The 23,049-nt window shown below is 44.0% G+C and overlaps 2 protein-coding genes across 3 annotated transcripts; one reads left to right on the forward strand and one right to left on the reverse strand.

Annotated features, from left to right (window-relative positions):
* The first annotated feature begins 320 nt into the window (after window positions 1-320).
* Window positions 321-8,247, forward strand: MCTS1 (MCTS1 re-initiation and release factor). Its single transcript, XM_082207325.1, has 6 exons — window positions 321-494; window positions 878-1,030; window positions 1,281-1,378; window positions 3,176-3,309; window positions 3,915-3,982; window positions 8,045-8,247. The coding sequence occupies exons 1-6, from the start codon at window positions 484-486 to the stop codon at window positions 8,124-8,126; spliced, it is 546 nt and encodes a 181-aa protein (XP_082063451.1). The 5' UTR covers window positions 321-483; the 3' UTR covers window positions 8,127-8,247.
* Window positions 8,248-8,933: 686 nt separating this feature from the next.
* C1GALT1C1 (C1GALT1 specific chaperone 1) lies at window positions 8,934-17,239 on the reverse strand. Of its 2 annotated transcripts, XM_082207307.1 has the most exons (3): window positions 17,118-17,192; window positions 13,682-13,766; window positions 8,934-11,172 (listed from the first exon to the last, which is right to left on the reverse strand). In XM_082207307.1, the coding sequence occupies exon 3, from the start codon at window positions 11,154-11,156 to the stop codon at window positions 10,206-10,208; it is 951 nt and encodes a 316-aa protein (XP_082063433.1). In that variant the 5' UTR covers window positions 11,157-11,172; window positions 13,682-13,766; window positions 17,118-17,192; the 3' UTR covers window positions 8,934-10,205. The 2 variants fall into 2 exon arrangements, with proteins under 2 accessions (XP_082063433.1, XP_082063434.1); XM_082207308.1 differs by lacking the exon at window positions 13,682-13,766 and having other exon boundaries at window positions 17,118-17,239.
* Window positions 17,240-23,049: the final 5,810 nt, after the last annotated feature.

Genomic DNA, 23,049 nt, shown 5'->3' on the forward strand with positions numbered 1-23,049 from the left:
AAGTAAGTCCTGCTTGAATTCAGTGGGGCTGCACTCCCTAGGTAAGTGGGGTTAGACCTGCAGCTTTCATCTCCAGCCACAAAAAAACAAAAGGGCACGCTAAACTGTGGTTGATTGGTCTCCATAGCAACAGCAGCGCCAAAGTCCGGAAGGCAAAAAAAGAAAGGGAAAAAAAAAGCAAGCTACCTCATGGCCTTCTGGTAGTTGTAGTTCTACATTTTATTTTGCTTTCCGGTTGCTGCTGTGTTCTCTCGGAAAAGGGCCCCGCGGAAAATGCAGTCCTCCGCGACGCTAGGGGGCGGTAACACCGCGAGGGTTTCCTTTGCGGCTGGCGCGGGGGATAAAGGAAGAGCCACGAGAGGCCTCGTGCTTGCGTGGGCTCGAGGGTGGGAACAGGGCTTGTGTGGGAGCTGCTGCTGCTGCTGTCAGTCGCTGGCCTTCCAGGTCCTCGGTTCTTAGTGCTCTCCCGGGAACCCCGCCAAGATGTTCAAAAAGTGAGTAAGGGGCGGGCAGGAAACGTGGGCAGGATTTTGACACCCGAAGGCCTCACAGCCTGGGCTTTCTGGCTGTTCACAGTGGGATCCTGGGCATGCTAGTTCAGAATCGAGCCCCTCCCTCACCGTTCTCCCCAAAGAAAATATGCCTAGGATTTCATGTCTTTTTTATTTTTATTTTTACTGCTGATGACCTTAAATAAGGCACACTCAGGAGTACGACCTGCCAGAATCAAATGGACTCAAGTTGCTTAAAACCACCCACTCTGTATTTGCACCCTCGGGTGTGACTTAATGTTTCATGTACTGTGTTTTTTTATTGCCCGGAGTGGTATCTGTGTGCATCGGGAAGTCTCATCTGAAAATCTCGTTCCCTTTGGCAGATTTGATGAAAAGGAGAATGTGTCCAACTGCATCCAACTAAAAACGTCTGTTATTAAAGGCATTAAGAACCAGCTGATAGACCAGTTTCCTGGGATCGAACCATGGCTAAACCAAATTATGCCAAAGAAAGACCCTGTGAAGATAGTACGTTGGTCAGTATCTCCTTTCACACTGTTTTCCAAGTAATATTGGTCTATTCATGTTTACCGGTAATAATATCCAGTAATCCTGGAATATTACTCTGTCATGGTTTTTATTTAGATGAGTGGATGTAAATATTGAAAGAGTTAAACCATTTGGTTTTGAGGAATACATGAAATAATGTAGGCATGCACAGTTTGAAATATTCACTTCCTTATTGCTCAGAACTGTGAAATTTCTCATAAACTTTGTCTCTTCCAGTCATGAACATATAGAAATCCTCACAGTAAATGGAGAATTGTTGTTCTTCAGGCAAAGGGAAGGACCATTTTATCCCACACTCAGATTACTTCATAAATGTAAGTGTGTTGGAGAAGACATGTTGGGTTGCAGTTGAAAGTGTGCAGCAGTGGGGTTGTCATAACTATTAAAGCATGCAATTTTTTTCTGCACTCTGATATGTGTAAATATGTGTAAATAGGTGGCTTCATAACTACAAGTGAGAAGTGAAAAGCCTACTGGCTCACAGCTTTGTATCTGTATTAAGTTGTACATTCTCCAGTGTTTTCAGTTGCTGTATTGTGCATTATGGGTATTTTCATATACCCATTCCATTCCATATTTATACTTCCCTTTTGCTTACTTCCAACTTATACTTTGCTGTTTATGAGGCTTGCCTTTTTGGTTCATTTATCTTCGTCCAGTGCATCCACTAAGTTGAGGGGAATAGAAGGTTAGCTACTACAGTTAGAGAGTGTAAAACAGGGGCCAGCAAACTTTTTCAGGAGGGGGCCAGTCCACTGTTCCTTAGACCTTTGGGGGGGGGGAGTGAACAAATTCCTGTGCCCCAGAAATAACCAGAGATGCATTTTAAATAAAAGCACACATTCTACTCATGTAAAAACACCAGGCAAGCCCCACAAATAACCCAGAGAGGGATTTTAAATAAAAGGACACATTCTGCTGATGTAAAAACATGCTGATTCCCAGACTGTCCGTGGTCTGGATTTAGAAGGCGATTGGGCCAGATCCAGCCCCCGGGCCTTAGTTTGCCTACCCATGGTGTAAAGGAACATGGAGGTGGATAAAAAAAGAGAATTACTACCTGTTCAATATGTGTGCAATTGCCACAACCCGGAAATGGCCAGAAAAGAGGGGGCGGGGCGGAGAGGGCTTATGCTCACTCCACTGACATTTGTGGGGGTCAGGAATGTAACCCCCATGCAAAATGGTCGTTGCCTGCTTTAATTGCTGGCTTTGAACAGTGAGGGTCTGCAGTGGTTACTATTATATTATTTATTACATTTCCGTATTAGCCTTCATCTGAGGGTCACCAGGCGGTTTACAATATAGAAACCCAAAAATACATAACTTAGTAACAAACAAATATAATACCCCCCAGTTTAAAAGGCCATAGGTTGTTTAATTAGTCAAAGGCCTGGCTGAAGAGGAATGTTGTTGCTTGGAGCCTAAAGCTATGTAACAAAGGCACCAGGCAATCCTCCCTGGGAAGAGCATTCCACAAGCGGGGAGCCATCACAAAAAAGGCCCATTCTCAGGTTACCACCCTCCGGACCTCTTGTGGAGGAGGCACACAAAGAAGGGCCTCAGATTATGATTGCTGGGTCTGGGTTGGTTCATATGGAAAGAGGCAGTCCTTGAGGTATTGTGGTCCTGAGATGTTGCTTTATAGGTCAAAATCAGCACTTTGAATTGGACACGGAAACTAACTGGTAGCCAGCAGGGTTGTGAATGAATTGTTCCTTTTCTGCTGAAGGCTTTTTATGACTGCTTTTTTCAGTTTCTTGGCTTCTTTTTCTCAGTGTCATAGTTTATTTCGCAATTTGCTTACAGAATTAACATGAACGATCGTGCAAGCTGCTTTGAAAATACCTAATTGAAATAAATGTTTGAATAAATCGATTTAAATTTCATCAATATGTATTAAGATTATAAATACCTAAAACCTACCAAGTGTAAGATCACTTTTTAGAGAATGCATGGAAGTGGTGGATTATTTTGCTGGTGACACCATTTTTCTTCCAATACATGTATCATTAAAGTACACGTTTGTATAATCTAAATGACGACTGTATTAAATGTTCAGATAACAGTCAGTGTTGTATCTGTTCTAATTTTCCCCTGCCCCTTCTCAGATCCATTCATTCTACCACATCAACAAGTTGATAAAGGAGCCATTAAATTTGTACTTAGTGGAGCAAATATCATGTGCCCTGGTCTGACGTCTCCAGGAGCTAAACTTTATCCATCTGCTGCTGATACAATCGTGGTATCCTTGGATAGCTGCCCTGTGTTGCTCAATATTTCTTTTTCACTGTAGCATCTGACAGGGCAAGCTGTACTGAACATAAAGGGTTAGGGTTTTTTAAAAAGTTGCATTAAATGTTTAGGTTTTATAGTTCAGTGTGGTGATCTTTCCACATAAATATTGACACAACTTGGGGGGACAGCAAACCATTGGATGATTGTAGAGGGTCCAGGGACTGGATTGGATGATCTCCTTCCTCTACCTTTCCCTTGCACGCTTTGTCCTCTTAGTTAGCTGGCTACTTTTGATGTGAGCTGCTTTGTGAGACAATATTTATGTCTGAAAAGTGTGATTAAAAATAAAACAAATAAATTGGGTGGGCATAATTGGTTGCTTGGATGCGAAAGGGTTGAGGTTTTAAGGATTGAGAGTCTTGTATTTTTCAGTGCCTCTAGCTATACTATAAATCTAAATGTTCCATAGTTACAGGGAAAGGTTAGTTGCTTCAGCACGCTATTCTTGTGACCATTTTGAAATAGTGTTTCCCTTGTTAGTCTTTCTGCTGCTGTTCTTGTTGTCTTTTTCCATACTACATATCAGATGTTTTCCTTAGCTGATGATTATAGGCAATAATGGCCGAAGGAAAGCAACATGCCCTGTGTGTTGGAGTCATGAAGATGTCGGCAGAGGATATGTGAGTTAATTTTCTAAGAAAAATAATGTACCTCTTTACTGTCATTGCCTGTTTTAGACCGGGGTAGCTCAGGCCAACATGAAAGGCTTGAAAACTTCAGACTTATTTTGACTCAGACCCACAAACTCATCCAGCTGCCACAGTAACATGGAAATGTAGCAGTAGGTAATACAATAAATATACTTTCTGCCAAGATACCCAAGATGGCTTATAGTTCTCAAATACTAAAGCAAATGGTCCAAAATGTAGAATAAAATTCTCTCAGGCTGTTGAGGAGCTGATGCTGAAGCATCTACCTTCAAATAGATCTTTCACTGTTTTTCACATCTCTGTGAATAACCAATACTGTCTGATGATCATTCATGATGGTGTTGGCCCAGCCTTGTAAATAAGCCCACAAAAGTTGCTGTGAAGTTACATTTTGCACTAATTTGGTACAGCTGGCACTAAGAGTTCCTGTATGTCCACTCCCATGTCTGCCTTTGGGTGCAGAGGAGGAGATGTCTCTCCTTGGGCAGCCTGCTTGGTTTCTCTTCTGGGTGCAGAAGAGCATTGGAATGCTTTCTCTCTCTCTCTTTCTGCCAGCCCACTTAGTAAAGGTAAAGGGACCCCTGACCATTAGGTCCAGTCGCAAACCACTCTGGGGTTGCGGTGCTCATCTCGCTTTATTGGCCGAGGGAGCCGGCATACAGCTTCCGGGTCATGTGGCCAGCAGGACTAAGCCGCTTCTGGTGAAACCAGAGCAGTGCACGTAAACGCTGTTTACCTTCCCACTGGAGCGGTACCTGTTTATCTACTTGCACTTGACGTGCTTTTGAACTGCTAGGTTGGCAGGAGCAGGGACTGAGCAACGGGAGCTCACCATGTTGTGGGGATTCGAACCGCCGACCTTCTGATCGACAAGCCCTAGGCTCTGTGGTTTAACCCACAGCGCCAGCCCACTTGCTTGCATGCAATTCCATGTCAATGTCACATACAGTGGTACCCCGCAAGACGAACGCCTCGCAAGACGGAAAACCCGCTAGACGAAAGGGTTTTCCGTTTCGGAGGCGCTTCACAAAACGAATTTCCCTATGGGCTTGCTTCGCAAGACGACAGCCCATAGGGAAATCTCAGGGACAGCGGGGAAGCGCAGCGCGTCTTCCCTACTGTCCTCGGACCTCCTCCCGCCGCCGGGCATCGGAACGAAGCTCCGATGCCGGGCGGCGGCGGGGGGAACGCCTCCTCCCGCCGCGCAGCATCGGAACGAAGCTCCGATGCCGGGCGGCGGGGGGGGGGAATGCCTCCTCCCGCCGCGCGGCATCGGAACGAAGCTCCGATGCCGGGCGGCGGCGGGGGAACGCCTCCTCCCGCCGCCCGGCATCGGAACGAAGCTCCGATGCCGGGCGGCGGCGGGGGAACGCATCGGATGGCTGTCCTGAAGACTTGCGGTGGGAGGAGGGTTCTCCTTCCCACCGCCACCATTCAGAATGCTGTTCTGAATGTTGGCGGTGGGGAGGAAAAACCCTCCTCCCACGCAAGCCCCGGGAACAGAGGGAAAGCACTGCGCACCTTCCCCTCTGTTCCCGTACCTGTCCTGAAGGCTTGCGGTGTGGAGAAAAGCCCTTCTCCGCACCGCCAGCCTGGCAAGCGGTTTCCCTAGGAACGCATTAATTGATTTTCAATGCATTCCTATGGGAAACCGTGCTTCGCAAGACGAAAAACTCGCAAGAAGAAAAAACTTGCGGAACGAATTAATTTCGTCTTGCGAGGCACCACTGTATGACTACCAGGTGAATGCTTAAATACAAACTTGCACTGGCCTTTTCCATTACTGAATGACAAGGCTCTTCCCATCACCTCCAGTATTTCACTTTAAATTTGTTCTTCTATTTCCAAAAGTATTGGAAAGAAGCATGCATTAGTGACATATTTCAGACAAGTCTCATCTGATAGAATGTTGGATTTTAATAAAGAAAAATTACTAACAGGATTATGATGATGATAATGATAATGCTGTCACTTTATCTTGCCTGAGGCAACACAAAGCAACTTAAAACCAAACCAAACATAACCAAAACTGAGACATACAGGCAACCCTCTGTTTACGCATGTTCTATATGTGTGTGACTGTTTTACACATATCATGCCAAACCTGGAAGTGACCCAGAAACATCATAAAGCTGTCACTGAAACATCACTAAAAGGGCAGGGCAGAACAGGGAATTTGCTGGCTTTTTCAATGGGTTTGTTATACGTGATTTCACTGACGTGCGTGGTGCCACACAATGTAACCCCCATGCAAATGGGGCCTGCCTGTATTCAATTATTGCATGGATTTCCAAGTCTAGCAGAATTATAGGTTTCATTGGAATCTTTTATTATATATTGCTGCATCTCCAAAACAAAGCAGTAGTTCTTTATGGGTGTAATTCAACTGCATATCAGTAATAGGAGTATTGTAAATTAATTTTCTGATCTAGGTTGAAAGCTCTCCTCCCCAAAGGAAGACTTTAGGTTTTTCTCCATTTACATAATTGTTCGGAAAACCCATAAATTATTCACTTTTCATTGGTTGTAACTGTACTTCTTCTCCTCTTTTTTTCTTTAAGTGGCAACTAAATAGTGAAATGAAGCTCTTAGACGAAATGTATATTTGCAATCTGTTTCCTAAAAGATGTATATATATTCAAAACGTAAGATCCAGACATGGAATGTGGGCTTAACTATGAGTTTTGAGATTTCCCACAAAAATGAAATGTCCTCAGCTATAAATTTCCTCAGCCAGGATTTTGAAGTATATGCCTTAATAACATTCTATTGCACTTTTACTGCTGGCATTCTCTGAGCCCTTGAACAAATATGATGATGGATAGATCTTTTGTGGCTGGCTAGAGAGTTCGGGGAATCTTTTATTATTACATGAGATTGTGCCATTTATATCCCTTCCAATGAACTCAAGGTGATGTTCATAGTTCTCTTCCCCACCCCTCCATTTCCCCCCTCTCAGCAACCTTATGATGTGTGTTGGGCTGAGAGATGGCAGTGTCACCTGGTGAACTTTATGGCTGGTGGGGCTTTGAACCTGGGCCTCCCAGGACCTAATATTGGCAGTAACCAGCACACCATGCTGGTTTTGCACAGATCAGTAACTGGAGTTCCTTGCCCAGGTGATTTGCAAAACGAATTGCCTTCCAGACCAGCAGTAGATGTTCATCCAAATCTTCTTCCAATTGCATCTGTTAATAAGTGGTGGCAGTACTCCATATTATTTAATAAGAGGGGCTGTAGCTTAGTGGTTAAGCTTCGTATGCAGAAGGGCCCAGGATCTGGTTAAAAGAATCTGAAATAGTGCTGGAAGAAAGTCTTTGCCTAAGAGCCATGTCAGTCACTGTGCTTTAGCTAACTAAGTTATAGTATACCTATTGGCCTTAGGTTAGTCATGTCCACAAATTTTGAAGGGTCTACTCCAAGTATGATGTAGTTTGGTATAACACAGCGTTGACAAGATGGGGCAAGTAATCTGTTTTAGTATAGGACAGTTTTAAATTACTGTATTTACTCAAATGTAATGCACACCTTTTTTTGCCAAATCACACCACAAAAATTAGGGTGTGCATTAGATTCGATGGCGCATTAGATTTACATAAATACAGTATGTAATCTCATGTATGATGGTGATCAAATTAGCTCCCCTGTTTCCCTCTCATCAACTATCCTTCCCTATAAACTATTATGAATGTTTGAACAAGAAAAAATAATAATAAAAGGAGCAAGATTTCTGCTGAGACAGGATTAATATGCTGGAAGGAGGGAGGACGATTCACAGTTCTTATGCTTTAAAAGTGTAAAAGACACTCAAGGTGTGCATGTGTTTATAAAAAGTTCTCAATGTAGCCATTTCCCCCCAAAATAAAATGCTCATAGTTTTGAGAGTTGTTATTAAGGATCAATGGAAAAAGTATTTGTCTTAATTTAACAAGTTGGTGTGAAGGCTAGTCCTGTTGGTTTACATTCTAAATACCTATCCTGGGGATCTGGAAATCAATGTTTGCTGTTCTCTTCCCCTCCTTTCCTCTGCAGTGAGAAGGTCAACAAAGGAATTGGCATAGAGAATATCCACTATTTAAATGATGGTCTCTGGCATATGAAGACGTATAAGTGAAGCAGCAGGAAGAATCCATTGCCTTTCATCTTGGCCTGTTTTTCATTCTTCTTTTAAAATGTGTGATTAAATGTAAACTTTGTGGTGATGCTAAATAAATCAAGTGAATGCTGAAATATCATCAGCTGAGATGGTTGTCTTTACACCTGTCCTTTGGCGTTTTAACTCTCATGAACTGTGGTACCTACATCCATGAAATTGTCAAACCAAGTTTTTATGTGCTTCAGTAATAGTGTAATAAATGACTACTGCAAATAACCAAAGCATGTACAAAATGAGTTGGTAATGTGCAGCCCACAATGCCTGAATATAACCCTGATGCTTAAAAGCTTGCCCTGCTTGCCCATATTTTGTTGAGGCAAGTTCAAGGTTCTTCTATGAATTTACAAAGCCTGGTTACCTGAAGTACTGGCTGATTCCTTATATCCCTGCCCTGTCATTCAGATATTTGAGGGGGCCTCTGTTAGTGGCTTATCCACCAGGATCCATACATTCAGCGGTGTGATTCTGATTTTGCCCAACTCCCTCCTGCCTGACATTAGACAGGTTCCCTCCCTGTTGAATTTCAGCCGCTTGCCAGAATCCTTTCTATTTTAGCAGGCATTTTAAGTAATTTGTACACCTGCTTATTGAACTTGAACTTGCCTTATTAGTTCCTTTAAAAACACAAATCAGTATTTTTATTTATTATTGCGACCATTTAGGGTGAAAGCAGTTTATAAACAATGAAAATAAAATTTTAAAAAAGCTGCGAACCACAACAAAACATACACTCACAACTCCAGAGTGACTTCTATGAGGCAGCAGTTACTCCAGAGGCCTAATTTATTTGGAAACTGAAAAGCTTCAGAAACAATGATAGTAATTGCAAGTTGCATCCAGTGCTCTATGATCAGAACTCTGTGCATGCAATGGACCTTCTGTCTCGCCTTTCCCTATGTGCCCAAAAAATCTGCTCCAGAGGGTTCCCCAGCCCTGCAGGGGAGAGGAAAGGAGGGGGAAATTCTGATCCACAAGCAGAAGTCTCTTGCACTAGTGGAACTGGAGCTCTGGATACCCTAAGCCTGTTGCTTAAAAGGAAAAAGAACAGTCTACTAGGCATGCAGCAGTCCTTGGAAACACGAAACTGCAGTGGATAAACTTTTAAAGCCCATGAGCTTCATTCCTTTTATCAGCAACCTGTGAGGCCAGAAGTAAAAGTGGGCAGAGCAATAGATGGCTATTCAGTAGGTTACAAGGCAGAGATGTTGACCCTGCCCACCTCCATCCAGGCAAGTAAGTTGTTACAGTTCCAAGGATGCATCCCACTCACGGAAGAATACTCAAAGGATGGATCAAGTGAGTTGTGGCCTGGGAAGAGTCCTTAGGCTAGAGGACCAAATTTGACTCCTACACCTGAGGTTTCCCCTAGGTTGTGTTCATTACCCACTGCCCCCTCAGTGCATCTATCTGCATTGCCACATATACTCTGAAGGGGGTCTAGCAGTAAGAACTGGCGTATGGATGGGGACTAGTAGCCTCAGGGTGCCTAATGGAGTATGTACTTAACCACATTTTTACATGAATGAAAAGAACAGAAATGTTTTATTTAAAAACAAACAATAAGGTTGAGCTCATCTCCCATCCCACCAAGTCAAAAGGAAATAACTGAAGGCTGTTTTAAAGGCATTTGCATTTTTCCATCCCCTTTGAGCCTGAAAAGCTGACACTATGAAAGGATGGAAGACACACAAACCCCAAAACTGCAAAAAATAGATTTACTTTACAGTAGACTGAGGATGATTTTTCATTTTAAATATTTATATACCCACTAGAGATTTTTGTTGACAAGGAAACCTTGAACAATTTTTCAGAAGGCAACAACTCAAATTTCTAGAAGAGAGAGTTGTTTTTAAGCCCCTACCCCTTTCCCCCATTTGTAAAGATTATAAAACCAGTTTGTGCAAAACATGTAGTTACATCATTACCTTCAAATACAAAATTTGGATCAGCTTATGTACATGCTGTTTGCTGAAGGATACTATACATTAAGACTACACCTTTTACACCCTTCACATACAATCTCCTGAGGAACAAGTCTTAATCGTTATCAGAGCCTGGGGGAGGCAAGAAAACCAAGGCATCGTTAAAGCTATGCCCATATGCTCTGAGTCTGTAAACTCCATACATCATAACGTGCATGTGATTAGGAGCTAATCCGCTGAAGGTGATAGCCATATCTGAACAACAGCCTTCCACCACCTGATCTGGGTGAATTGACATGGCCTCTTTAATGAGAGAACCAACTGACTTGGTGTTGAAGATGTCCTTCTTTTCAGAGTCTTCTGCATTCTCAGCGTGTACCCCAGTGTACTTCAAGCAGACAGCTAGCTGCTTATCCTCAGAGAGCTTCCAAATCATGCCCCCTTGTTCAGGACACTTGTCCGGATCCTCAAAAACTTTGTAAAGCCGCCTTAGTGACTCTATGCTTAAGACGATTCCTCCATCCCCGTTCACATACTGCAAGTCTCCAGATGTCTCCGTTCTGCCCGTGTAGAATGGCTGGGACGAGTCTTGTTTCAGCAAGAAATATTTTAGGTTTTCAATAACGGCGAATGTGGTAGGGTGGGCCAGGAAGAACCAGTTGAAGTCATCTTTGTAGTTTTCATATGCAAATTTGTATGCTTTTCTCATCATTGACCACATGTCATCTGTGTTTAGCACGATGGAGTCAAAGACTTTGACCTTCTCGGAACTGTAGAATTCTGCCTTGTCACAGTGTTTGCTCCATGTATCTTTAACAGCTGCCCAGTGCCCAAGATCCTTTGGTTTGACAAGGATGATGCAATACACACGGATGCTCTGGCTCAATTCCAGGCGCTCGTCCTCAGAGAGGTTTAAAACGTCCTCCTTTTTGGGAGCCTGGAGATGGCGGTGCTCGTGAGACGTAGTGCTGTGGCCCATCTTAATGTGTCCTAGAAGAGTGACCAAGACGCAGAAAATCCCTCCAAGCATCATGCCCTTCACAAATGAGCCGCTTTCGGAAATCATGTTTCCTAGGAGAGATCTGGGTGGGTGGGCAGGTGGGGAAGAAACACATGCATTTTGGAAAACACATATACAAACAGATACCCCATCTGAATTTGTAACCAACTACGGCTGCAATCCTCAACACACTAAGGAGTAAACTGCATTGAGTATGGCAGGACTTTCTCCCAAGGAACCATAGCTCAATGAGCACAGCACATGCTTTCCGTGTGTGCACAATGGCTTGAGTTAAAGTTCCAGTGGCTTGTATCCAATGCAGCATTAAGTAACCATCCCCATCAGTGCAAGGATTTAACACTTGCAACAGGACTGCGCCCCCTCTTTCTCCCTTGCATCCTCCCCAAATCTATTCTGGAGTGTTAGGAAAACCCACCCAGAGCATGGTGGGGATTGGTGTGTGTTGAAGTATCATTGTGCAAGTGTAAATGATGGGATGGTTACTTAGTGTTAAACTGAATACTAGCCAGCATCTCCAGTTAGGTAGCAGGTGGGACAGTGGCCTCCTGAGATGATGAAGAGCTGTTGCCAGTCAGAGGAGACAACACTAGGTGCAACAGACAAAGTGTCTACCTCAGGGATTGTCAACCTGGTCCCTACCACCCACTAGTGGGCATTTCAGGATTCTAGGTGTGCAGTAGGGGGTTCTACAGCACAAGCTAAATCCTCCTTCCATTGAGCACTGGTGGGCGGTAAGGAAATTTTACCATGAAGAAAGATGCATTAGTGGGCAGTAGGTATTAAAAAGGTTGACTACCCCTGGTCTACCAGAAAAAGACATGAGGGAATCTAATAGAATCTTGTAAATGTTCTAGCTTCAGTGTCATATCTTAGAAGGGAGCTGTTGCTTTCAAGTGCTTAAATGAAGAGGAGGTTTAGCATGATATTTTTTCCCATGAGTGATAAGGAACAAACACTCATAACATAGCATAAAGTAGGATGATATTTCCTGTGCAGGAGTCTAGTGGTTATATGCAACTAAAGTGATACTCAGGGTAGAGCCACAAAAATCAATGGACTAAAATAAGACAAGTTGATTGATTTCAACTGGCATACTCTGAGAATGACATAGCTACATAAAATCCTAGTATCTCTGTGAAAGGGAGGATGAGGAAAGAGAGAGCCTTTCATGCTGGCCTGTTGACAAAGACATTCTGGGACTGGCCAAACTGTGATAAAAGATAACCTCTTAATTGGAAAAAGTGGTCATTATACCAGCAACAGTCTAACAGCTACTTGCAGTGCAAGTAATTGGAATTAAGTTCCAAACCGTTCAGTGGGGCTTACTATAGGAACCAGCTGCACTATTGCAACTGTTGTAGCTTTTCTGTCATATCCTTGAACTGTTCTTTAATTATATTTAAATACCCTTCTTCACCTTGGGGAGATTAGGTCACCATATATATGTGCTGCACATAAGGGTGCAGCAGATAACTGGCCTTGCCTCCTGAGCCACTATATTGGATCTGCCTCCACACGCCTCCAGGGGTAGGGTGCAGTTCTGGTTAGTGGTCTCCAAAGTTCTAGTAAAATGCAAGGTAGATCCTGCAGACCTGTCACCTGCAAGCATGGAACTGAACATACCAAACATTCTCCTGCAGCTATGCAGCAGGGGAAATATTGATTGTGGTAGGCAGTGTGTCATTCTGGGAATGCCTGCTTTCCATTACTAGTCTTCTCAGTGAGCAACCCTGATAAGCTTCTAAGCAGCCACCACTCTAACAAATTCCACAAACTCTACCAATGCTGGTGGCGGTGGGGAAAGAGGACTTGTATCAAGTGGGCAGAGGCAGACCTAGGCTCCCTTGTGCACTTGGCAAGCAGCTGTATCGCCGACCACCCAGCACCCTAGGGAAGGAGGTGTATCAGTGCCTTTGAGCTAGGCGACACCATTGACCAGAAACTCAAAAAGGTTGCTTTTCGTCATCTTCCACTCTCTGTCAATGACTTCCTCTGTGGCCATCAGGGTTGGATCTGCTCTGCTCCCCCTCCTGTGTCTCCTCCATCTGTCCATCTACCTGCCTGCCTCTCTCCGTACGCAGCTTTCCCTTCTGCCTCCTTCCTTCCTTTTTCTTCCTCCTGCAGCTCTTGCCTGCTCTTCCTGTCTTTCTTCCTCCCCAAGCTCCACTGGGTATTCCACTCACACTTCTAATAGCTGGCCAACTGGGGAGGGCCCCCCATTGTGGTGGCCCACACTAGCAACCAGATTCCTCCATGGAGGTACCCAGAGCAGCCTACTTGCCTTGCCTGGCTATCCAGAGCAGTGGAGGAGTGCACAGATGGGTGGGCAGCCTCCTAGCCTCTCAGAACCACAGTTGAAAGGCATGATTTTGGCTCCCCCTTGTCAGAACCCAACCTGGCCAATCCCTAGGTATGCCCCTGTAAGTATGGGGTGTTATTCAATGTCAATCATACTCAGACCACACCCACTGAAATCAGTGGCGTTAACTGAACTCAAAACCATTGTTTCAGTAGGTCCATCTTGATTATGAAGTAGCTGAATATCACTCAGTAAACTTATTTCCACAAACCTGAAGGATCTTTGTTCTGATGCCACACAGTGATCTGGTCAGTAGGTAGGTTTTCCAAAAGGAAAAAAAAAAAAAAACAAAAGCACTAGAAAAAGAAAAAGAAAATAAGTGTGGCATGTTAATTTTATGCGCTGTATAAAAATCTGAAAGCTCCCACCACAAAAAAGCCAGGCAGCCCAAAGTATATATTCTGTTTTCATTTGGGATTTATACATCAATGTTTTAAGACAATGACCATTCTCTGGCATACATATCTCTCACCTACTGTTTAGGAGTTTACAGGAGAGAAACGTAGTGACAGAAAACTGTTAGCAAATGAAGGACACAACCCTATACTGCAGTCACCCTGCCTGAGGGGCTTTAGGAAGGCAGAATTTGGCATATCTGGAGCAACAGTGCTGCTATGACATATTCACTGATAGAACTTAATTGACACGCCAGCAGAAAATTCCACCAGCAGAGTGGAGAAAAGCAAAGCAGGAACAAAGGTGTAGTTCCAACATGCCCAATCTAGAAACAGTTGAACATGGAACAGAGGTCAACATTCTTTTCTTTGGCCAACATATATGGGCAGAACTATAAAATGTTCCGAACAGCATTACTACCTTGCAAGACAATGGCATTCTTGTGTCCAGCTCTACAATACTATGATCTATGAGACAAGATACTCCAGCTCCAAATAAATCAACTTAATTTCTAGGTTATCTGGTCATGAAAGTCTTTAAAATGATTTTCACCGTAGCATTGTACATTCTGAGGGGCAAAAAAATGCAGGGCATAGCTGCTGTGAAGCTAACATACCAACAGCAGATGCCCACACTTTTTGTTTTAATATCACCTAGTTATCCTTTAACTATGCTATTGTAGCAGCAAAAAGCCACTGTACAATAATGTTCTTTATTTCTGGACACAGTGAGATAGAAATTTGCAATAAGGGATGACTGTTCCTCTAGACTGAAGATAAATTAGATACTGTGCATATGGCAGGAAAGGACCTAAGGAAGGATTATACAGATTATTCAGTCTTTAGCTGAAATCAGCACAACACTGTTGGGTCCCAAACTGGTGGAGTGGGAGAAGAGAAACTACCTTTTTCCTTCTCTATATTTAGTTAAAGGTAAAGGTAAAGGTAAAGGACCCCTGACAGTTAAGTCCAGTTGCAGATGACTCTGGGGTTGCGGCGCTCATCTTGCTTTACTGGCTGAGGAAGCCGATGTTTGTCCGCAGACAGTTTTTTCCGGGTCATGTGGCCAGCATGACTAAGCCACTTCTGGCAAAACCAGAGCAGCGCACGGAAACACTGTTTACCTTACCGCCGGAGCGGTACCTATTTATCTACTTGCACTTTGACATGCTTTCAAACTGCTAGGTTGGTAGGAGCTGCACCGAGCAACGGGAGCTCACCCTGTCGTGGGGATTCAAACTGCTGACCTTCTGATCGGCAAGCCCTAGGCTCAGTGGTTTAGACCACAGCACCATCTGCGTCCTTTTCATATTTAGTTATATGTAACTAGTAATTCCATTTTTTAGTCTACCCTTGTACCGTATTTAAAATCTAAATACACTGCAGTTAGGAGGGTAGAACTTGTGGTCTTCTAGATGTTGATGAACTACAACTCCCATCATCCTTGATCACTGGCCATGCTAGCTGAAGCTGATGGGAATTGGAGTTCAACAAGACCCAAAGGTCCACAGTGCCTATCACTGCATTAGAAAGCTACTGTAGTCTAGTGGGTGAGAGTGTGAGTAGGAAGGCCCTAGCTGTTTCAGATCTTGGTTGGTTGAACAGCTGTGGATTCACAAGGTGATCTTAGGCAAGCAACTATTCTCTTGGCTCCCCTCATTGCCACCCTGTAATATGGGGATACCTATACTAACCTCTCTTGCCCAGTTGTTGTAAGAATGACTGAAGGCCTTGGAAAACATGACACATGGTATGCAGCAGTAAGACAAATAGGTTTGATGCCTTAGAACAGCCTTCCTCAGCCTGGTGCCTTCCAGATGATTTGAACTACAACTTCATTTATCCCTGACCATAGTCCATGGCACCTGGGACTGATGAGGCTGGAGTCCAGCAATATCTGGACTACATCAGTTTGGGGGAAGGCTGCTTTTGGCATTCATTTCACAGGCCACTCTTTTGTTGTCAGTGTCCTAAGGCAGCCTTAAAAGTTTCAAAAGCAGATGTGTGCGAATATACTCCTTTTTTGGGGGGTAAAATCAAGGCCACAAAGATAGAGATGATCCACCCCCTTCCCTGCTCCCTCTCTCCTACTTAGGCAGTTTGCATCATCCAGCCCTGTGCTGGGATCTGGTCTTCGTGCAGCATCTGTGCCTCAATAATAGGTCTGAATGTGTGTGGTATAGTCCTAGAAAGGCTGTGACTCAGTGGGAGAGCATCTGCTTTGAAAGCATAAGGTCCCAGGTTCAATCCTCAATAGCATCTCTAGGTAGGGCTGGGAGACTTCTTGTCTTGAACTCTGAACAGCCGCTGTCTGCCAGTGTAGAGAATATTTACCTAGATGGACCAACGGTGCGACTTTGTATAAGACAGTTCCCTTTGTTCAGCTCATTAAACGGATGCATACATGCACAAAGCTTTCAAGGAGGCCAGTGAAATGAGGGTTGAGGGTGAGAAAAAGACAATGTGGTACAGCAGACAGAGCATCAAAACGAGGAATGGTGGTGGGTGGTGGTGGCCAGGGTGGGGTGGGGGGACAGAGGCAAAATACTTGTGTTTTAGACTTTATTTGTGGTGGTGCCCTGCCTTTATAAGGAAGTTCAACTTGAATAATCACCACAATCTTTTTGCCACCTGCTCACATGATTATTGTTTGCTTAGGCATTTCAAACTGACTGTTGCCTGCTTTGCAGCGCTATAATAATTTGTAGCCTCTCACTTTTTCTACAGGGATGTGACATTGTGACATTGCATTCTTATTACTGTATTATTACTATTCTCCAGCCTGCCAATTATTGTATAAAGCTCTCTGCAATTTGTCAGGATGAAGAGCAGTTTAGGGTTTTGTTTTTGTTTTAAATAACGCCCCCCCCCCCAGCCATCACCCACTCAGCCATGAAACCCATGGTCTCTCTCAGCTTAAACCTACCTCAAAGGGTGGTTATGAACATAAAATGGAGGTTTGGGGGAGAAAGAGGAAAGAAACGGCTGTATTACCCCAAGCTCCTTGCAGGAAAGCAGGGACAGAAAGAATATGAATAGCTACCCATTCAGCCACGAGGCCTACTAGGCCTGCCAACCATATCCCTCAACCTAACCTAACCTAGCCCACCTCGCAGGGCTGTTGTGGAGATAAAACAGAGAGAGAAGGGAGGGAGAAGGGTGGGATGCGAATGCCATGATAATTAACAAATGCTTAAAAGTGTCCCTGCATCAGGGAAGGGGAGGCACCCCCCCCGACCTCGTAAGACTCACCTAGGTAGGTTGGCAATAGCAGGAGTTGGGCCAAGAGAAGCCACCACCACCGACCTCCACTTTCCCCCCTCCCGCTCTAGGAAGAAAAACCGGATCCGCTTCCGCTTTCTCTCTATGGTGGAACCCGCAGCTCCGCCTTGGCCACGCCCCCCACGCGGACGCGTTTCAGGAGGGAGGGCTTGGGAGGAGAAAGCGTGAGGCTCTTAGAGGTAGAAAGAAAAGAGCTCTCTGTGCACGCTTATCATTTCCGGTACTCATTCGAGCGCTTTTAAAAATAATATTAAAATAATAATCTAATAATATTATTATTTAATAATAATATGAAATGAGTCTTATTTCAGCTTGGACATTCTCATTCCAGTTTCCAGGTGGTTAGAACTTTCCCCTTCCTCGTTTTGCATGAGAAAGTGGCTGACTCAGGGTCGCCTAGTGAGGGATAATATGAATCCAGGTCCAAATCTTAAGAAACTCTCCACTACAGTATTTATCTCCTCTACAGTATTTATTTGCATTGGGAAACCGGAAGTGTTGCTACAGTGGCATTAAATCTATGGCCCCTTTGGGAACGGTCTAACTCCGCGAGTCGTGCCAGTTTATTTGCGCATGCGTCTTCTTTTTCCAGACTGTGACGCTTCAGCTGCCTCTCCCTCATTCACCACCGGTGTTGCCACGGAAACAATTCAGGAGCAATAATCCTGGTAGGCGTGGCATTTTAAATCGACTCGACAGAAGGGAGGGGAAATAAACACGCTGCATTTAAATAAAACTGCCTCGTACAGGGCTGCATATTTCTGAGCATGTGCACAGTTCAGTTCCACCAAGTACAGATTCACTTAGGTCAGAGCATCTTTGAGCATGTGAAGAGTTCCCTACCAGCCATGTAGAAATTCACCCAAGCCTGCATATCTGTAGGACGTGCAGATTTCCTTCCCACTATGTAGAAATTCACTTGAGTTTGGGTATCTCTGAGTACGTGCAGAGTTCCTTTCCACAAAGCAGAATTAATCATTTTTATTTATTTTTAAAGGGTGGGTAAGGAGTTGATGAGGGACGTGGGTGGCACTGTGGGTTAAACCACAGAGCCTAGGACTTGCCGATCAGAAGGTCGGTGGTTCGAATCCCCGCGATGGGGTGAGCTTCCGTTGCTCAGTCCCTGCTCCTGCCCACCTAACAGTTCAAAAGCACGTCCAAGTGCAAGTAGATAAATAAGTACCGCTCCGGTGAGAAGGTAAACGGCGTTTCCGTGTGCTGCTCTGGTTCGCCAGAAGCGGCTTAGCCATGATGGCCACGTGACCCGGAAGCTGTATGCCGGCTCCCTCGGCCAATAAAGCGAGATGAGCGCCGCAACCCCAGAGTTGGTCACGACTGGACCTGACGGTCAGGGATCCCTTTACCTTTACCTTTAATGAGTTGAGGAACATGTGCAGAGGGCCTTGCCTTTGAAAAGGAACTGCTCCTTTGCCTGCTCAGAGATTGAGTCTACTGTGAAATCTGTTGCCCCTGGACCTCATTCTCTGCTAGCCAGTTTGCCTCCCTGCAATGAAGTCAAGTCAACTCCTCTCTCAGATATTGCTCTGCTTGGCTAGCAGCCTGCTTGAGATGCCAAGCGATGGCCATGATAATGCTCCTAATACAAATGCAGTCACCCCAGGCATCTCCATTTCCTACCCCATATATTAGGGGTTGCAGGTGGATTCTGATCCATTGATGTGTTACTGCCCAATTCCAGCTGGATCACCTGGTGCTGTTACGTATATATAAACATATGCATCAACCACCCGCTATAAAACATACCAAGGTGGTGTACAGCAACATTACACAAATACCGTATATAAAATACAGTATTGTGATGGCTATATGGAACCTCCAGCTTCAGACACAATATGCCACTGAATACAAACTGCCTGGGAACAACAGCAGAGGTAGACTATTGTGCTTATGCCCTGCTTGTGAGCTTCCTGAAGACATTGGTTGACTTCTGTCATTAGAAGCGAGCAGGAGTAGACAAAGAACAGATCTTCTTACATTCTGCTGGCTGCTGCCAAGTACCTGGTGGGTCACAAGTCATGCAGGCCTTGTGAGCTGGATTCTGCTAAGTGGTCCCACTAGCTAGCAGAAGCCCACACAAGGACCTCTGCTAATGTAACTAACAGGCTTCCGGGCTTCAACCCCTCACCCCCGCAAATTGGTGTGTGTGTCTGTCAGGAGAACCCTCAGAATGGTGCGCTGAGGGAGCGGAGGGAGATAATTGTCCATTGTCATTTAATCCAAGGCTTGGATAGCCATTCCCCTCCCCACCTTGAGTGATCTGGGCACCAAGGAGCAGGCATCCAATGACACCAGTTTGTTGGAAGGGTGTGACAAAATGCCACTGTGGCTTTCTTTAAATATCAGTATCTTGCCCAAATTAAGCTATTTGCCTTAATGTGTCTCAATGGCAAATGTAACAAAGGAAACAGATGTCATAAATGGCTCCACAGACTACACCTGTAGGGAACTTTTGGTTCTCCAGATGTTGCTGAGCCACAAAGCCCATCAGCCTCAGCAAACATAGCCAGTGACCAGGGATGTTGGGAGAGGTAGTTTAGAAATGTCAGGAGGCTGAAGCTATAGGCACACATATAACATTCAAGCTAGTCTTCATCTCTTCTATCTACAATAGTTTCACTAACATTTTATATTTGGGCAAAAGTCAAGAAAACAGCAGACTGTTCTGGTCTCACCTCTCCTAGAGTTCTCTTTCATGTAATGTGGAGCAGATTACAGAAAAGAGCTGAAGCTAAATATTTATTTAAGAGGGCATCTGAGTGAGCTTTCTAACTGATTAATAGCATTAGGAGTCTATGATGCCCTCCCAGTTCACAGAAGAACTGAAGGAGGAGGTTCACTGATAACTTTGAAGCAACAGAGGAATGACTGGCTACTGCCATGGGCCATATCTAATCTGGTAAACCACAGACAAGTCATAGAATCATAAAAGCGTAAAATGTTAAACAGTGAAAGCATCCAAATCTAACTTGAAAAGCTTCTGTTTTCCTTTCTTCCCTCTTGAGAAAACCATCCATAACAGTAATTATTACATTTCTAAGACAATAATGTGCTCTAGTTCTAAAGCAGGATATAATTTTGTAAATCTTTGAATGTGAACAGTAATATGGAGCTTTTTCTTTCTTTCTTTTGCCAGGCAGAAAAATTAAATAGGTGTATGTTTCTAAGTGTGTTGAAGGGGAGATGGATGAAAATGCTTTTAGAATCCAGGTATTAAGTCTGAGGAATATCAAAATGGTGTTTCTTATTATGTGCCACACACCTTGCCGCCCTTCAACAGTCAAGGAGGGAGAGAGGGGCAGGAATGGGTGCTGCAGTGTAGCACTAATCCAAGGTAAGGTACAGGAGATTTTGAAGGGGCTTCAGAGATTGCACTGAGCACAGCCAAGTTTAGAAAGATCAGGTTGTGGTGGTGAGAAAGTCCTTTGTTTGAGATGCTGGAAACTGCTGCCAGTCAGATGAGATACTACTTGCCTTGACCACCCCCCACACCTGTAATATTTGGACATAATATTCCAGATTTGCCTTTTAGGGCTGCTGAAAGGAGCACAATGTACACAAAATGTATTAAACACTTGAAAGCACCATAGAAATGTTTACTATAATAGAATAATCTGACTTGGTATAGGGGAGATCCTGTGATCCACCAATTGTTAAAACCTTGATACAGGGCTCTGTTCTGCATTTTTTTTTTAAAAAACAGGAGGTTAGAACACCCTCAAGCAGCAAAACTCAAGGCTTTTTGTTACAGCTCCAAGATATATCAAGTTCATCTATGGACCTCGTTCCGGACCTTCAGGGTGTGTGGGAAGAGCAAAGCTTGTTTGTTCTGCCAGATTTTGGGTAAAAAAAAAAAAGGGCAGAATAGCTCAGCTGTTGAGGGTGCTGATTTTTGTTTCTTGTGGTTCTTAGCTCTTTCTTTTTAGGGTGTATCTAAGCATATAACAAATAGGCATATTTGTGTTTACATGAACAACATTTTGTATCTTAGTCAAGAAGTGGGATGGTGGCCAGAGGAATAGTAGGCATACTGTACATCTAAATCAACAGGGAATTGGACTAGACAACCCTTAGGGTCCTTTCTAACCTTAAAATTCTAAGATAATATGTCTAGGGGAACACAACTAAGGGTATCAAGTACAGAGTCATACATCTCCTTGCCTGCACCCAAGCAAACATGCATACATTCTTCATTTAAAAAGCAACATATATCCCTTTGGCAAGGAATTCCCATCACACCTGGCCAGTGAGGTCAGAGGTGGCAACTGTCCAAAGCTGCTCCCGTCTCACGGCCTAGAGCCCAGCACCCGGAGATAAACACAGCATCAAAGCAAGAAAATCAGCATTGATCAAAGCAAAAGAATATAAACATATATGAGCTCATTCTCACAACAACTACCAATTAGTTTGGGGTTATTCTGACTACCAAGATGGCGTTAAGGTGTATTCTCTGAATGTTCCGAGCAGTAATCATTTCTGCAGAACTTTCTGTTTGTTAATCCTTTCAGTAGAACCTTGCAGCCTGCAAAGTGCTTTCAACACTTTTTTCTTTCAAGTCTCCTTGCAGCGCTGGGAGGGAGGGATTGCTCATGGCTTCCGCGACACACCAATGGCGACACACCAGTCCAGGCAAATACTTAGGCATTTATCTCTCTCCAGCAAATGTCTGTGACTGCTGGTTGGCATTTGACCTCCCGCCTTCCCTTTTATGAGGTGGGCAGAAGAGGACCTACAAAAACTGCAAAAACGAACTTGGCCTGAAGGAGTCCATAATGGCCCAGGAAGGTCAAAGTTTGGGACAGGGAATATATGGCCCATACCCATCCAGTTGCTGTGAGGCCAATTGATTGCTTTTTGCCTAAACATTCCCCAAATGAATTAAATTTAAAAACATAAATACACCATACCATTAAAAAGTTCCTGTAAAATGTCAATATTTTCATATGCCTATAACTCATTAATACACATACATGCACATATGCACACACATGTTCATATCTACCCACAAATGCATATATATATAGACAACACACACATACCCTCCATAAAAGCCACAGGAAGCCTTGGTAGCACACTAACTGTAGAATCATAGAACTGTAGAGTTGGAAGGGACCCTGCGTGTCATCTAGTCCAACCTCCTGTATTGTAGGAATCTTTTTGCTCAGTGTGAAGCTTGAACCCACAACTCTGAAATTATGAGTCTTCTGCTCTACCAACTGAGCTAAGTAGAACAAAATCAGCTCAGTTCAGCAAAAGCCGGGGGGGGGGGGAAGGCAAGCCTACCTAGCCCTGAAAAGATGTCAGCAACGGTTCTGGGTGGTCCTCACTGGGGAGAGCATTCTTCAGATGTGGAGCCACAGCCGAAAAGGCCCAGCACCAATCAAGCCCAGTGGCATAGGCAATGGTCAAGGGCAATGGGAGTCATGGTTCACTAACAGCTGGAGTGTCACAAGACTATGACTCTCTCATTATCACATTTCTATTTTTAAAAATATAATATTTATTAAAATTTCCAATTTAATACATAATCTAATGCAAACCACATTAAGACATTCCAAATTACAAAAATAATAAAAAGCCCAAATATAAATGCCAAATTTTATATCCCCATTTCTAATTTTGAACAAGGGTCGGACAAGAAAAGAAGCCCATCCTGTCTAAGAAGCCAGAACGAAACCCCATAACAGAAAACATTACTGAAAAAACCCCTAAGGATTCTCTCTCTCATGTGTGTGTGCAGTTGATGGCTCTTGGCTAACTAATAAAACCTTTGACTTTATTCCAGAGCTGAACTCTAGTACTGAAAACAGGGGTGAACTCTAGTGACCCTCTGGTAAAATTAAATCCTGAAATTATTCCCATGGGCAGAAGGAAAGCAGCCTGC

Source organism: Podarcis vaucheri (genome assembly GCF_965113315.1).
Source record: "Podarcis vaucheri genome assembly, chromosome: Z".
In the NCBI taxonomy this organism is placed as follows: domain Eukaryota; kingdom Metazoa; phylum Chordata; class Lepidosauria; order Squamata; family Lacertidae; genus Podarcis; species Podarcis vaucheri.